This window comes from Oncorhynchus tshawytscha, linkage group LG02, assembly GCF_018296145.1.
Source record: "Oncorhynchus tshawytscha isolate Ot180627B linkage group LG02, Otsh_v2.0, whole genome shotgun sequence".
Lineage (NCBI taxonomy): Eukaryota > Metazoa > Chordata > Actinopteri > Salmoniformes > Salmonidae > Oncorhynchus > Oncorhynchus tshawytscha.
In genome coordinates, this window is record NC_056430.1 from 27,361,435 (window position 1) to 27,373,176 (window position 11,742).

The window sequence follows — 11,742 nt, forward strand, 5'->3', positions numbered from 1 at the left end:
TGTTTGATTGAGTGTGTGGACAGGTGTCTTTTATACAGGTAACGAGTTCAAACAGGTGCAGTTAATACAGGTAATGAGTGGAGAACAGGAGGGCTTCTTAAAGAAAAACTAACAGGTCTGTGAGAGCCGGAATTCTTACTGGTTGGTAGGTGAACAAATACTTATGTCTTGCAATAAAATGCAAATGAATTACATAAAAATCATACATTGTGATTTTCTGGATTTTTGTTTTAGATTCCGTCTCTCACAGTTGAAGTGTACCTATGATAAAAATTACAGACCTGCAAAATCGGCAGTGTATCAAATACTTGTTCTCCCCACTGTACGTACGGTCACTGTGGGGATGATGTCATCGAGGCACTTATTGATGATGCCAATGACTGATGTGGTGTATGTTGCAGAAATTCTCAGTGCCATCGGAGCAATCACGGAACATATTCCAGTCTGTGCTAGCAAAACAGTCCTGTAGCTTAACATCTGCTTGTAATGACCACTTTTTTATTGATATAGTAACTGGTGCTTCCTGCTTAAGTCTTTGCTTTGTAAGCAGGAATCAGGAGGATAGAATTATGGTCAGATGTGCCAAATGGAGGGTGAGGGAAAGCTTTGTATGTGTCTCTGTATGTGGAGTATTGGTGGTCCAGAGTTATTTTTCCTCTGGTTGCACATTTAACCTGCTGATAGAAATAAACAGATTTCAATTTCCCTGCATTAAAGTCCCCGGCTACTAGGAGCGCTGCCTTTGGGTGAGCATTTTCTTGTTTGCTTATGGCGGAATACAGCTCGTTCAATGCTATCTTATTGCCAGCCTCTGACTGTGGTGGTATGTAAACAGCTACAAACAATACAGATGAAAACTCTTTCAGTAGGTAGTGTGGTCTACAGTTTATCATGACATACTCTATCTCAGGCGAGCAATAGCTCGAGACTTCCTTAGATATTGTGCACCAACTGTTGTTTACAAAAATACATAGACCGCAGCCCCTTGTCTTACCAGACAGTGCTGTTCTATCCTGCAGTACATCGTATAACCAGCCAGCTGTATGTTGATATTGTCGTCGTTCAGCCACGACTGTGAAGCATAAGATGTTAAGATTTTAATGTCCCATTGGAAGTTTAATCTCCCGCGTAACTCTGTGATTTTATTCTCCAAAGATTGCACGTTTGCTAGCAGAATGGAGGAAAGTGGGGGTTTATTCGATCGCCTACGAATTCTCAGAAGGCAGCCCGCCTCCTCTTCATGCAGATCACGGAGATCGGGGCCTGTTCCTGAAGGAAGCAGTATATCCTTCGCATCGGGATCGTCAGGTTCATGAAAGGAAAAAAACGATTCTGCTAGTCCGTGGTGAGTAACACAGTCCTGATGTCTAGAAGTTATTTTTGGTCATAAGAGACGGTAGCGGCAACATTATGTACAAAATAAGTAAAAGAATAAGTTATAAACAATCAAAAAAACACAATCGGCTTGGGGCAGGTAAGACGTCTGCCTTCTTCTCCGGCGCCATCTTACAATGCTCAATGCTGTAATCGCTGCCAAAGGTGCTTCAACAAAGTACTGAGTAAAGGGTCTAAATACTTATGTAAATGTGATTTTTTTTACGTTGAATAAATTATCAAACATTCTTAAAAACCTGTTTTTGCTTTGTCATTATGGGGTATTGTGTGTAGATTGAGGAAGGAAAAAACAATTGAAATAACTTTAGAATAAGGCTGTAACGTAACAAAATGTGGAAAAGGTGAAGGGGTCTGAATACTTTCCGAAGGCACTGTTTATCCGAAGTATGTGGACACCCCTTCAAGTTAGTGGATTCGGCTATTTCAGCCACACCCCACACTTATTTAGGCTTGCCATAACAAAGGGATTGAATACTTTGATTCATATTGAGTATATTGATTCAAGACATTTAAGCTTTTCATTTTTAATTCATTTGTAAAATTTTGAAAAATATAATTCAACTTTGACATCATGGGGTATTGTGTGTAGACCAGTGACAAACCAATCTCTTTTTAATCCATTTGAAATTCAGGCTGTAACATAAAAAAATGTAGAAAAAGTAAAGGGGTGTGAATACTTTCTGAAGGCACTGTACCTTGGCTAGTCTTGGTAGCTAGATAGCTTGTTGTATATGCAGGTTGTTGGCTTGCATAACAGATATGTGTATAATTGTAAGAGAGACTTCATGTTTTATGGATAAGTTTTACATTTACAGAGTGGCTGAGACTGCTAATGAATCTGATCAAGCTCTGAGGCTGATATTGAATCAGATCAGCCACATATCAGTTATGCAAGCTAACAACCAGCATAGATAGCAAGCTGGGAGACGAGTTTGCCTGTCAGGCATCGTTCAGGGCTTAAATGGTTATCGTGCATCTGAACAAATGAATGAATGATGCTTGGTACTTTTGATTATCTCGTGATCTCGACAAAACACCTTTTGTTATGTCGTGATCACCAAAAAATGATCTTGTGATCTCGACAAAACACCTTTTGTTGTGTCATGATCGTGATATTCCCTTATGAAAAATTCAAATTGGATTCCCATAGGAAAAATTCTCACTGGAAATATTACATTGGATTCCCATTGTGAATTAGCCCCCCATGAACACTTAAAAACCATGAGATTGTAATGGTACTCTCATTGGAATCCAATTAACAAGAATATCATTGGGGTTTCATTGTATTACTCATATTCCCATTGGATGTTAATGGGTTATTCATTGGTTATTCATTGTTTTGTTGTGTGGGTATTTCATGGGACTTATTTAACATTGCCATAGTATTAGAAAAGATAATCTGGCACAAAAAAATGTTGATTTGATTTATTTTATTCTGCTTTTAGCTTCAGTTGGTTGACAAAGTCCTTTAGCTTGTAGGCCATGGCAGTCCACATTGAGGCCTAGTCCAACCCCTCAAAACATCTCTGGAAATGAGCTGAAAGTAAAATAAAACAAATCTTAATAATGACAAACACTACATGACCAAAAGTATGCTCATCGAACATCTCATTCCAAAATCATAGGCATGATATGGAGTTGATATTGATATGGAGTTGGTCCCGCCTTTGCTGTTATAACAGCCTCCACTCTTCTGGGAAGGCTTTCCACTAGATGTTGAGACATTTCTGCAGGGACTTGCTTCTATTCAGCCACAAGTGCATTAGTGAGGTCAGGCACTGATGTTGGGCGATTAGGCCTGGCTCGCAGTCAGCGTTCCAATTCACACCAAAGATGTTTGATGGGGTTGAGGTCAGGGCTCTGTGCAGGCCAGTCAAGTTCTTCCACACCGATCTCGACAAACCATTTCTGTATGGACCTCGCTTTGTGCACGGGGGCAGTGTCAAGCTGAAACAGGATAGGGCCTTCCCCAAACGGTTGCCACAAAGTTGGAAGCACAGAATAGTCTAGAATGTCATTGTATGCTGTACCATTAAGATTTCCCTTCACAGGAGCTAAGGGGCCTGGCCTGAACATTGAAAAACAGCCCCAGACGATTATTCCAGTTTTCAAGTGAAATGGAAAGAGAGCCTGTGATGCAACTTCTGCTTTTGGATGTTAACAAGGCGACATTCCATCTTAACTCCTCTACATTTACTGGATTCGTTGAACAGTGCAGAAGAGAACCTCCTCTGAAAAGTATGTAGGAAATCTAGTTTCAGGTATTTCCTTTATGCCTGCTACGTTAGAATAAGTAAAACTCCCATGAGCTTTTAGGTTATATTATTCTGGCAGACATAATTACATACTACTTCATGTGATATAAGTTAATTGTATTCACAATGAAGATGGGGGACTTTGAAGACCCCTGATGTATTGATATATCAATACATCTTTCTCTGTGACAATACAGAAATGGGTCAGTCCCAGAAATTTGTCAAGGTGGCAAATAGAGACCTGTATAAATACCTTCTAAACAAATCCAGTGAATTCATGGGCTGCCGACAAGATTCCAGTATGTTATTTTTGGCGCAGGCCTTGTCACTTTTACTGGGTATAGCTGCTGAAACTGTGATAGGTTGGTTGAAAGAACAGCTTCACAATGCGAGCTTTGTACTGGGTTCAGATTCTCAGAAGGCTGAGACTCTGACAGCTAAACGGTTGGCTAGTCTTAGAACACCGCTCCAGTTGCTGTCATTTTCTTGCACATTTCACAGAATACCAATCACAAGGCATTGAAATAAGAGATATATACAGTACTAGTCAAAAGTTTGGACACACCTACTCATTCAAGTTTTTATTTTTACTATTTTCTACATTGTAGAATAATAGTAATGACATCTAAACTATGAAATGAAACAAATGGAATTATGAGGTAACAGAAACCGTGTTAAACAAATCAAAATATGTTTTATATTATGAGGTAGTGTCATGGCCGTTGCATGAAGAGGACCAAGGTGCAGCGTGGTGAGCGTACATATTCCTTTATTTATATGACGCCAACAATAAACAATCCAAAAACAACCGTGAAGCTAAAGGCAATAGTGCCAACAAACAAAGACAACTACCCACAAAGACAGGTGGGAAAAGGGCTGCCTATGTATGGTTTCAAATCAGAGACAACGATAGACAGCTGTCCCTGATTGAGAACCATACCCGGCCAAAACAGAAATACAAAACATGGAAAAATTAACATAGAATGCCCACCCAAATCACACCCTGACCAAACCAAAATAGAGACATAAAAAGCTCTCTAAGGTCAGAGCGTGACAGGTAGTCTGGAATGCATTTCAATTAACAGGTGTGCCTTGTTAAAAGTTCATTTGTGGAACTTATTTCCTTAATGCGTTTGAACCAATCAGTTGTGTTGTGACATGGTAGGGGTGCTCAAATAAATGCTTCACAGCATTCAAGTAACAGACACATCTCAACATCAACTGTTCAGAGGAGACTGTGAATCAGGCCTTCATGGTCAAATTTCTGCAAAGAAACCACTACTAAAGGACACCAATAAGAATCAGAGACTTGCTTGGGCCAAGAAACATGAGCAATGGACATTAGACCAGTGGAAATCTATCCTTTGGTCTGATTAATCCAAATTTGAGATTTTTGATTCCATTTACAATTAGAATTCAAGGCACACTTAATCAACATGGCTACCACAGCGTTCTGCAGCGATACGCCATCCCATACCAAACACACCTCCAGGCGGTGTAAGGGCTATTTGGCCAGTAACCCGACCTCAACAATCACCCAACCTCAACCCAATTGAGATGGTTTGGGATGAATTGGACCACAGAGTGAAGGAATAACAGCCAACAAGTGCTCAGCACATGTGGGAACTCCTTCAAGACTGTTGGAAAAGCATTCCTCATGAAGCTGGTTGAGAGAATATGCAAAGCAGTCATCAAGGCAAAGGGTGGCTACTTTGAAGAACATAAAATCTAAAACTTTAAAACTTTTTGGGTTACTACTTTATTCCATATGTGTTTTTTCCTAGTTTTGATGTCTTCACTATTATTCTACAGTGTAGAAAATAGTAAAAACAAAGAAAATCCCTTGAACTGAAGACGTGTGTCCAAACTTTTGACTGGTACTGTATATATTTTATATTTTATTCTGAATTATAATGAACATCAATAGTTTTGTAAACAACAACACATTTATATGTTTTCAATTCCAAATAGCATGCATTTTGTTGCCACTTGTCTAGACTAGGGAACATGGTCTGCTATCACTCAAGCCATCACTGCCATCTACAGATGAACAGTGAAAGTTCAGATCCTCTGCTTCACAATAAATGTGAAAGCAGTTTTCATTTTTTAAAGTACATTAAAAATGTATTAATTTCTATCCTGTGTTTATACAAATTAAGAGACTGTATATTCATAAAAATAGCTAATTGTGAAATATGTGTTAAATGTATCTAATTGCTTGAGTCCATAAAATACATGGAATAAAATAATGAATGTCGCTTTGTTACTGCCACTCAAAGTCACTTAGATAGAACAAGGTCAGAGCAGGGTGTACACAAAGATGTAGGAGGGGCAAATAAAACCAAAGCAGCTGGATAAAACATGCATACCTAATGACTTAGCTATTTCTACTGTAGCCTACCTGGGATCACACTAGAAGCACCATGGACATCATCACTGCAATTTTAATAATTGGCTTTGCTGCCTTGATTTCAGCCTGGGAATTGGTCTACTGTGTTCTGAGCTGATGAATTCAGACATTCCTCAAGGGGTTGCAAATCGAGGGAAACTACATGTAGTTCATGGCATGTTTGTTGGCATAGCAATTGTGGTGTGTATCTATCTATGGAATTGTTAGTGCTTATTATTTTATGTTTTCTGCAGTCAAATCACGTTCAAGTCTCTGAAAAAATAATTGATTTAATGTATTCCTTGGTGAAAAGAAAAACATCCTCATACTTGAATACTATTAAAAAGAGAACTCAGCTCTTTTAAAAGATGTTTGTCCTTTCAATGTACACTAACCACTGATAAATTTCAATGGTGTTGATAAGAGAACAATAAATGACAAAAAGTCAGTCATTGTTCGGGTAAGGACACTCAAGCAGAGTTTTCACAGTACTGTACTTTAGTCCACCTTCTGGTAAAACCTTAACTGTGTCACTGGTTATTCATTATGTTGTTGCATTCATTGTTGCTTAGTGTGCAAGCAACAAGAAAAGCAAAGCTATATTGTGGCAATTGGAAAATATTTCACTTCACAATGGTTCATGTTAACCTTATATCTAAGTTCGTCTGTCATCAGGTCAGGTTCCCCAGGTGGTTCAGAAGACGGTTCCTGGAGACCAGTTCCCCCTATACTACATGTGACGGAACTCACCTTCTCTGAGGTGCCAGTCAGAGTGTATGAGCCCACAGCTGGCTCACTGGGCCTGAGGAAGGGCCTGGTGTATATCAATGGTGGAGGATGGGCTTTAGGTTATTCAAAAAAAAAATATATATATATATTTCACCTTTATTTAACCAGGTAGGCTAGTTGAGAACCATTTCTCATTTGCAACTGCGACCTGGCCAAGATAAAGCATAGCAGTGTGAACAGACAACAACACAGAGTTACACATGGAGTAAACAATAAACAAGTCAATAACATAGTAGAAAAAAATAATCTATATACATTGTGTGCAAAAGGCATGAGGAGGTAGGCAATAAATAGGCCATAGGAGTGAATAATTACAATTTAGCAGATTAACACTGGAGTGATAAATGATCAGATGAACATATGCAGGTAGATATACTGGTGTACAAAAGAGCAGAAAAGTAAATAAAATAAAAACAGTATGGGGATGAGGTAGGTAAATTGGGTGGGCTATATAACGATTGACTATGTACAGCTGCAGCGATCGGTTAGCTGCTCAGATAGCAAATGTTTAAAGTTGGTGAGGGAGATAAAAGTCTCCAACTTCTGAGATTTTTGCAATTCGTTCCAGTCACAGGCAGCAGAGAACTGGAAGGAAAGGCGGCCAAACGAGGTTTTGGCTTTAGTGATGATTAGTGAGATACACCTGCTGGAGCGTGTGCTACGGGTGGGTGTTGCCATCATGACCAGTGAACTGAGATAAGGTGGAGCTTTACCTAGCATAGACTTGTAGATGACCTAAGAAAAACCTGATGTCTAGATAATGTTGCATATTTATCTTACAATAGGGGCCTGCTTATATATAAAAAAAGAAAAGCATTATTCTCTGTTTACTCTAGTCTAACACTATGTTCTGTTTCTTGTGATCAGATACTGCAAGTGAGGTCTGCAGGCACATTGCCAAAGAGGCTGAAACCACAGTGGTTTCTGTTGGGTAACTTTTACTTTCTGACTCACTGACTCAAAATGTGCTTCCAAAGCAGATCAATACAGTGAAAAGGGCTGTGAAGTTGTCAAAGACATGTTGCTCCTTTTTGTACCCTCTTTAGATACCGGCTTATCCCTGAACATCAGTATCCCACTCAGCTGGATGACTGAGACTGCAATGTGTCACTTCCTGTCTGTGGCAGAGGCAGAGTTCGGGGTGGACCCAGGAAGAGTGGCAGTCGGGGGTGATAGTGCTGGGGGAAACCTGGCAGCCATACTGTGACAGCGTCTGGCCAAGAGAAAGAATGGACATCTGCTGTCTCCCTGTGCCCAGGTCCTCATCTACCCAGTTTTGCAGATGGCAGATTTCAACCTGCCTTCATACCAGCAGAATCATGCTGTGCCCATATTGTTCTGTGGCCGGATGGCATTCTACTTCCTGCAGTATCTCAACGGGGACACATCAGTGTGCCAGGATGTGCTGGAGGGGAACCACATCCCTGCTGAGATGAGGCTGGCCTTCAAGGAGTGGTTCTCCCCAGAACACCTCCCTCCTGAGTGTAGGGTGCGGTGCCACCGCCAGCATGTACACTCAGCGTTGATTACAACAGAGGTGTACCACAAAATCAAAGACCGTCTGGATCCGGTGTCCCCGCTCCTGGAGGATAACACTGTTATTCGTCTGACCCCACCGGCCTTTATCCTGACCTGTGTGTACGACATGCTGAGGGATGTTGGGATCCTTTACAGGAAGTGGCTGCTGGACCTGGAACTGGAAGTCACATGGCATCACATGCCAGACCGCTTCCTTAGACTAATGGAATAAAAAAATAGGCTGGTTAACTTTCCCATCTGCAACGTGGGCTGTAGATAGAACTTTAAACTACGTAAAAACGCTTTGAGAAACACTAAACTGATCAAATCGATGTTAATGTCTGGTGTTTGGATTAAAATTATATAGGGATTATTTCGAGGTTAGATTTTTCATGTTCCTGGCAAGTGACTTTGTTCTGTTTACAGGCAAAGCTAATAAACTCCTACACAACTTAGAGCATGTTTTACTCTTATTTTAACCTGTTATTAAGTCATTCATTTTTCATTTATACAGAAAGATGTATCCAATTATGTTCATTATGATTTAAATGAAGACGTGTGTTGCATGTATGAGCTATATGTTAACTGCTGCAGAATTCTCTGACATTCAAAAATACAGTACCATTCTAAAGTACTGCAAGTGTTATCACAATGCAGGTCATTTGCATTCAGTTTGCCTCCACTACTGTTCCACTATTCTGTTTCAGTCACAGAATGTTTGCTGTATCCATAGCAACCGAGCTTCCTCTTCCTATGTCACAATGAGAGCAGGTGAAATGCACCATCATCCGTTCTGTTTGATCTAACTATGCTCTAATATTAGGACTAAACCAGCTCTTAATCGGACGTATGTGACACCATGTGCAGTACCACATACAGTATGGGAAATCAGGAAAAGAGTTATGATAAATGGACCCAACCTGGCTGGAGAATAGAGCAGAAGTATGCAAACAATGTTCTTATTGGCAACTGGGTGGAAGAGAAGTTTCAGGTATGGTTTTTAATCATTTATTTTGGGATTTTCAATTAATTGCTGTTGCTATCATGCATTGCCTGTGATGAATGTTGCCAATTCATCAAATAATGCAACATTTGGCAAGAGTCATCAAAAGTCATTATTAAGAGTTTTAATTACAGCAAAGCGTGGGTACAGCAGCCTTTTCTTTCGATCCAAATGAGATTCTCACAAGAAAAACCTGCACTGAGTGTGAGAATGTGCTGTACCTCCTGCTTTCTGTAGCCAAAGATCTTCAACAAACTAGTTCAATGGCTGGTTTCCAATGGTTCTGCTGCTTCTCTGTCGGTTTGCAAATCTATACAAAAATAATTAGAGGGCTTCAGTTAAGCTACATCAGCACAGACTCCCAGTGTGAGAGACTCAAGAGGCAGTCTAATTGCATTGACGCCAGGCAGGGCCGCGGGCTGCTGCTTCAGGATCTGACTAGAGGGATGTCTTTAGAAATACTGTACAACAGCATGGATCGATGGTGAAGTGTGAGCTTTGCTGAGCTCATGCTTAAGTGGCTGAGCAATCCCTCCTCTCCTCCTCTCACCCCCTCCTCCTCTTCCTGTCTATTTACCCTGTCTGTCCAAGACAGTTCACTCGAGAGTGTAAGACAGCCAACAGCACCAACCGTGCAGACTACCAGCCACAGTGGGACCACCGGCCAGACGTCATCCTCAGACGAGAGGCGCTGCGGAAAGCTGAGGTCAGTCTTACACAGCATGATCATGATATCATTAGCATTAGCAAAATGCCATTCAAGTTAGGCCTAAAAGTCTGTTAGAACAAAATCTAAACCTAGATTATTCGTATCCCCAGAGGTAATGAGCTAATCAATCAAAGAAACAGTGTGCAATCTGCCATTGTTTTTAAAGCAATGGATGGCCAGTAGAATAGTGGGTTGCGTTACGTTCCAGGGCCTTCCCGCTAAGCTGCTTCTCTCCCACCATGGCACGCTGCCCTCCCATTACCTGGTCACCCTCTATGATGAGATGTATGGGCGCCAGGGCACCTCCACCCTGCCTCCTTTGCGTTCCTGGCATCCAGACAGGCTGGCGTGGACGCCAGAGAAGTCTGACCACCCAAGCTTGGGTAAGAAAGGAAGTCAACATTAGAATAACCCCTTTCTAAAGCATTGGTTCCACCAAGTTTTGAGTGCAAAACCCATACGGAACAGAGCACCTTGGTTTGACAAACCCACTTGTATATGGTAAAAAATCATCGCACAGTATGTTTGAATTATAAAAAGCTTGTATTTACTTGACTGTGGCACAGAAACATGTCAGCTGTAATTACAAACTAGTCTCAAGTAAAGAAAAACCGGGAAGAACAAAGATGCAGTGTTCAACAATTAAAGTTCAGGCAGAATAAATGGCCTTGGATTGTTCCAAATCTGTCACAGATATAATTAATGACTGCAGCACTGTAACAGCTGAGCCCTCTCTCTCTCTCTCCCTCCCTTCTCCCTTCCAGCACCTCCAACTAACTTTGGCCTGGTGGAGTCTAGACAGGTCCGTCTGGACCAGCAGCAGTCCCCCCTCCCTGCGCTGAGTGTGTATAGGTCAGCGTACCAGAAGTACCCACTCAGTGCTTTCTGCCAGCCCCGCTTCGCCAGTGTGCCACGAGTCCACTCCAGTAAGCTCCATCCTGCCAATCGAATCAACAAGGACATGGATCTGAAACAACGGCCCTGCAGACAGGTCCCAGAGAACTCAGTCTCCGCCAGCCTCCTCCCTCCCCTGTCTGTTGTGTAGACACAGAGCTCGGGCCCTGAGATGGCGCCTCACACGCTGTTTCGATACTCCGTGCTCCAAGGCATGAAAAATTAAATGAAGCAGAACATATGGGATATCAAAATATGTAGAAAATTAAACAGGAGTCTCATTATAATCTCTTGAAATCTAGGCTGTGTGTGTGTGTGTGCAGGAAGGAAGGAGTGTCCGCAAAACACATCTGAACATTTAGGATAATCACATGCTAATTATTTTCCTTGCACTTAATATTTTCAATTCACTGTTTCGATATTTGCCGTTCTTGTCTATTAATGTTTTGTATTATGTGATGTTTCATGTTTTGTGTAGACAGGAAGAGTAGCTGCTGCCTTCGCAACAGCTAATGGGGATCCTAATAAAATACCAAAATACCAAATACCCTAGCCTAGATGCTTTGGAAATCAAAGAGAGTGTTGATGTCAGAGCTGACCTGGGTGTCCATATCAGGAGCAATGAGTGATGCAAGGCAAACTCTGAGGGGACCTGTCTAACTCCCATTCCATTAGGTGTTTAATTACAGGGAATCAAAGTGTTTAATTAGGAGGAATAAAAGATGCTTATGTGTTTGATGGTCAACCATCTGTGTCTCTATTCTCCTGCTGCCTCAGCTAGTGCAGCCCT

The 11,742-nt window shown here is 41.2% G+C and overlaps 1 protein-coding gene across 3 annotated transcripts; it reads left to right on the plus strand.

Annotated features, from left to right (window-relative positions):
- Positions 1-1,002: 1,002 nt before the first annotated feature.
- On the plus strand, positions 1,003-11,697 carry LOC112218480 (uncharacterized protein C1orf158). 3 transcript variants are annotated; one of them, XM_042296010.1, is made up of 8 exons: positions 1,003-1,345; positions 6,715-6,799; positions 7,397-7,492; positions 7,696-7,759; positions 7,875-9,337; positions 9,945-10,055; positions 10,267-10,441; positions 10,823-11,697. In XM_042296010.1, the coding sequence occupies exons 5-8, from the start codon at positions 9,206-9,208 to the stop codon at positions 11,101-11,103; spliced, it is 699 nt and encodes a 232-aa protein (XP_042151944.1). In that variant the 5' UTR covers positions 1,003-1,345; positions 6,715-6,799; positions 7,397-7,492; positions 7,696-7,759; positions 7,875-9,205; the 3' UTR covers positions 11,104-11,697. The 3 variants fall into 3 exon arrangements, with proteins under 3 accessions (XP_042151944.1, XP_024235085.1, XP_042151943.1); XM_024379317.2 differs by lacking the exon at positions 7,397-7,492; XM_042296009.1 differs by lacking the exons at positions 1,003-1,345; positions 7,397-7,492 and adding an exon at positions 3,352-3,633.
- The last annotated feature ends 45 nt before the right edge of the window (positions 11,698-11,742 follow it).

Bases quoted from the DNA above. Each gene is read 5' to 3' on its own strand.
- LOC112218480 (XM_042296010.1), top strand. From the start codon at position 9,206: ATGTGCAGTACCACATACAGTATGGGAAATCAGGAAAAGAGTTATGAT. The intron at 9,338-9,944 runs GTATGGTTTTTA...TGTCCAAGACAG, and splicing joins GGGTGGAAGAGAAGTTTCAG to TTCACTCGAGAGTGTAAGAC. The intron at 10,442-10,822 runs GTAAGAAAGGAA...TCTCCCTTCCAG, and splicing joins GTCTGACCACCCAAGCTTGG to CACCTCCAACTAACTTTGGC.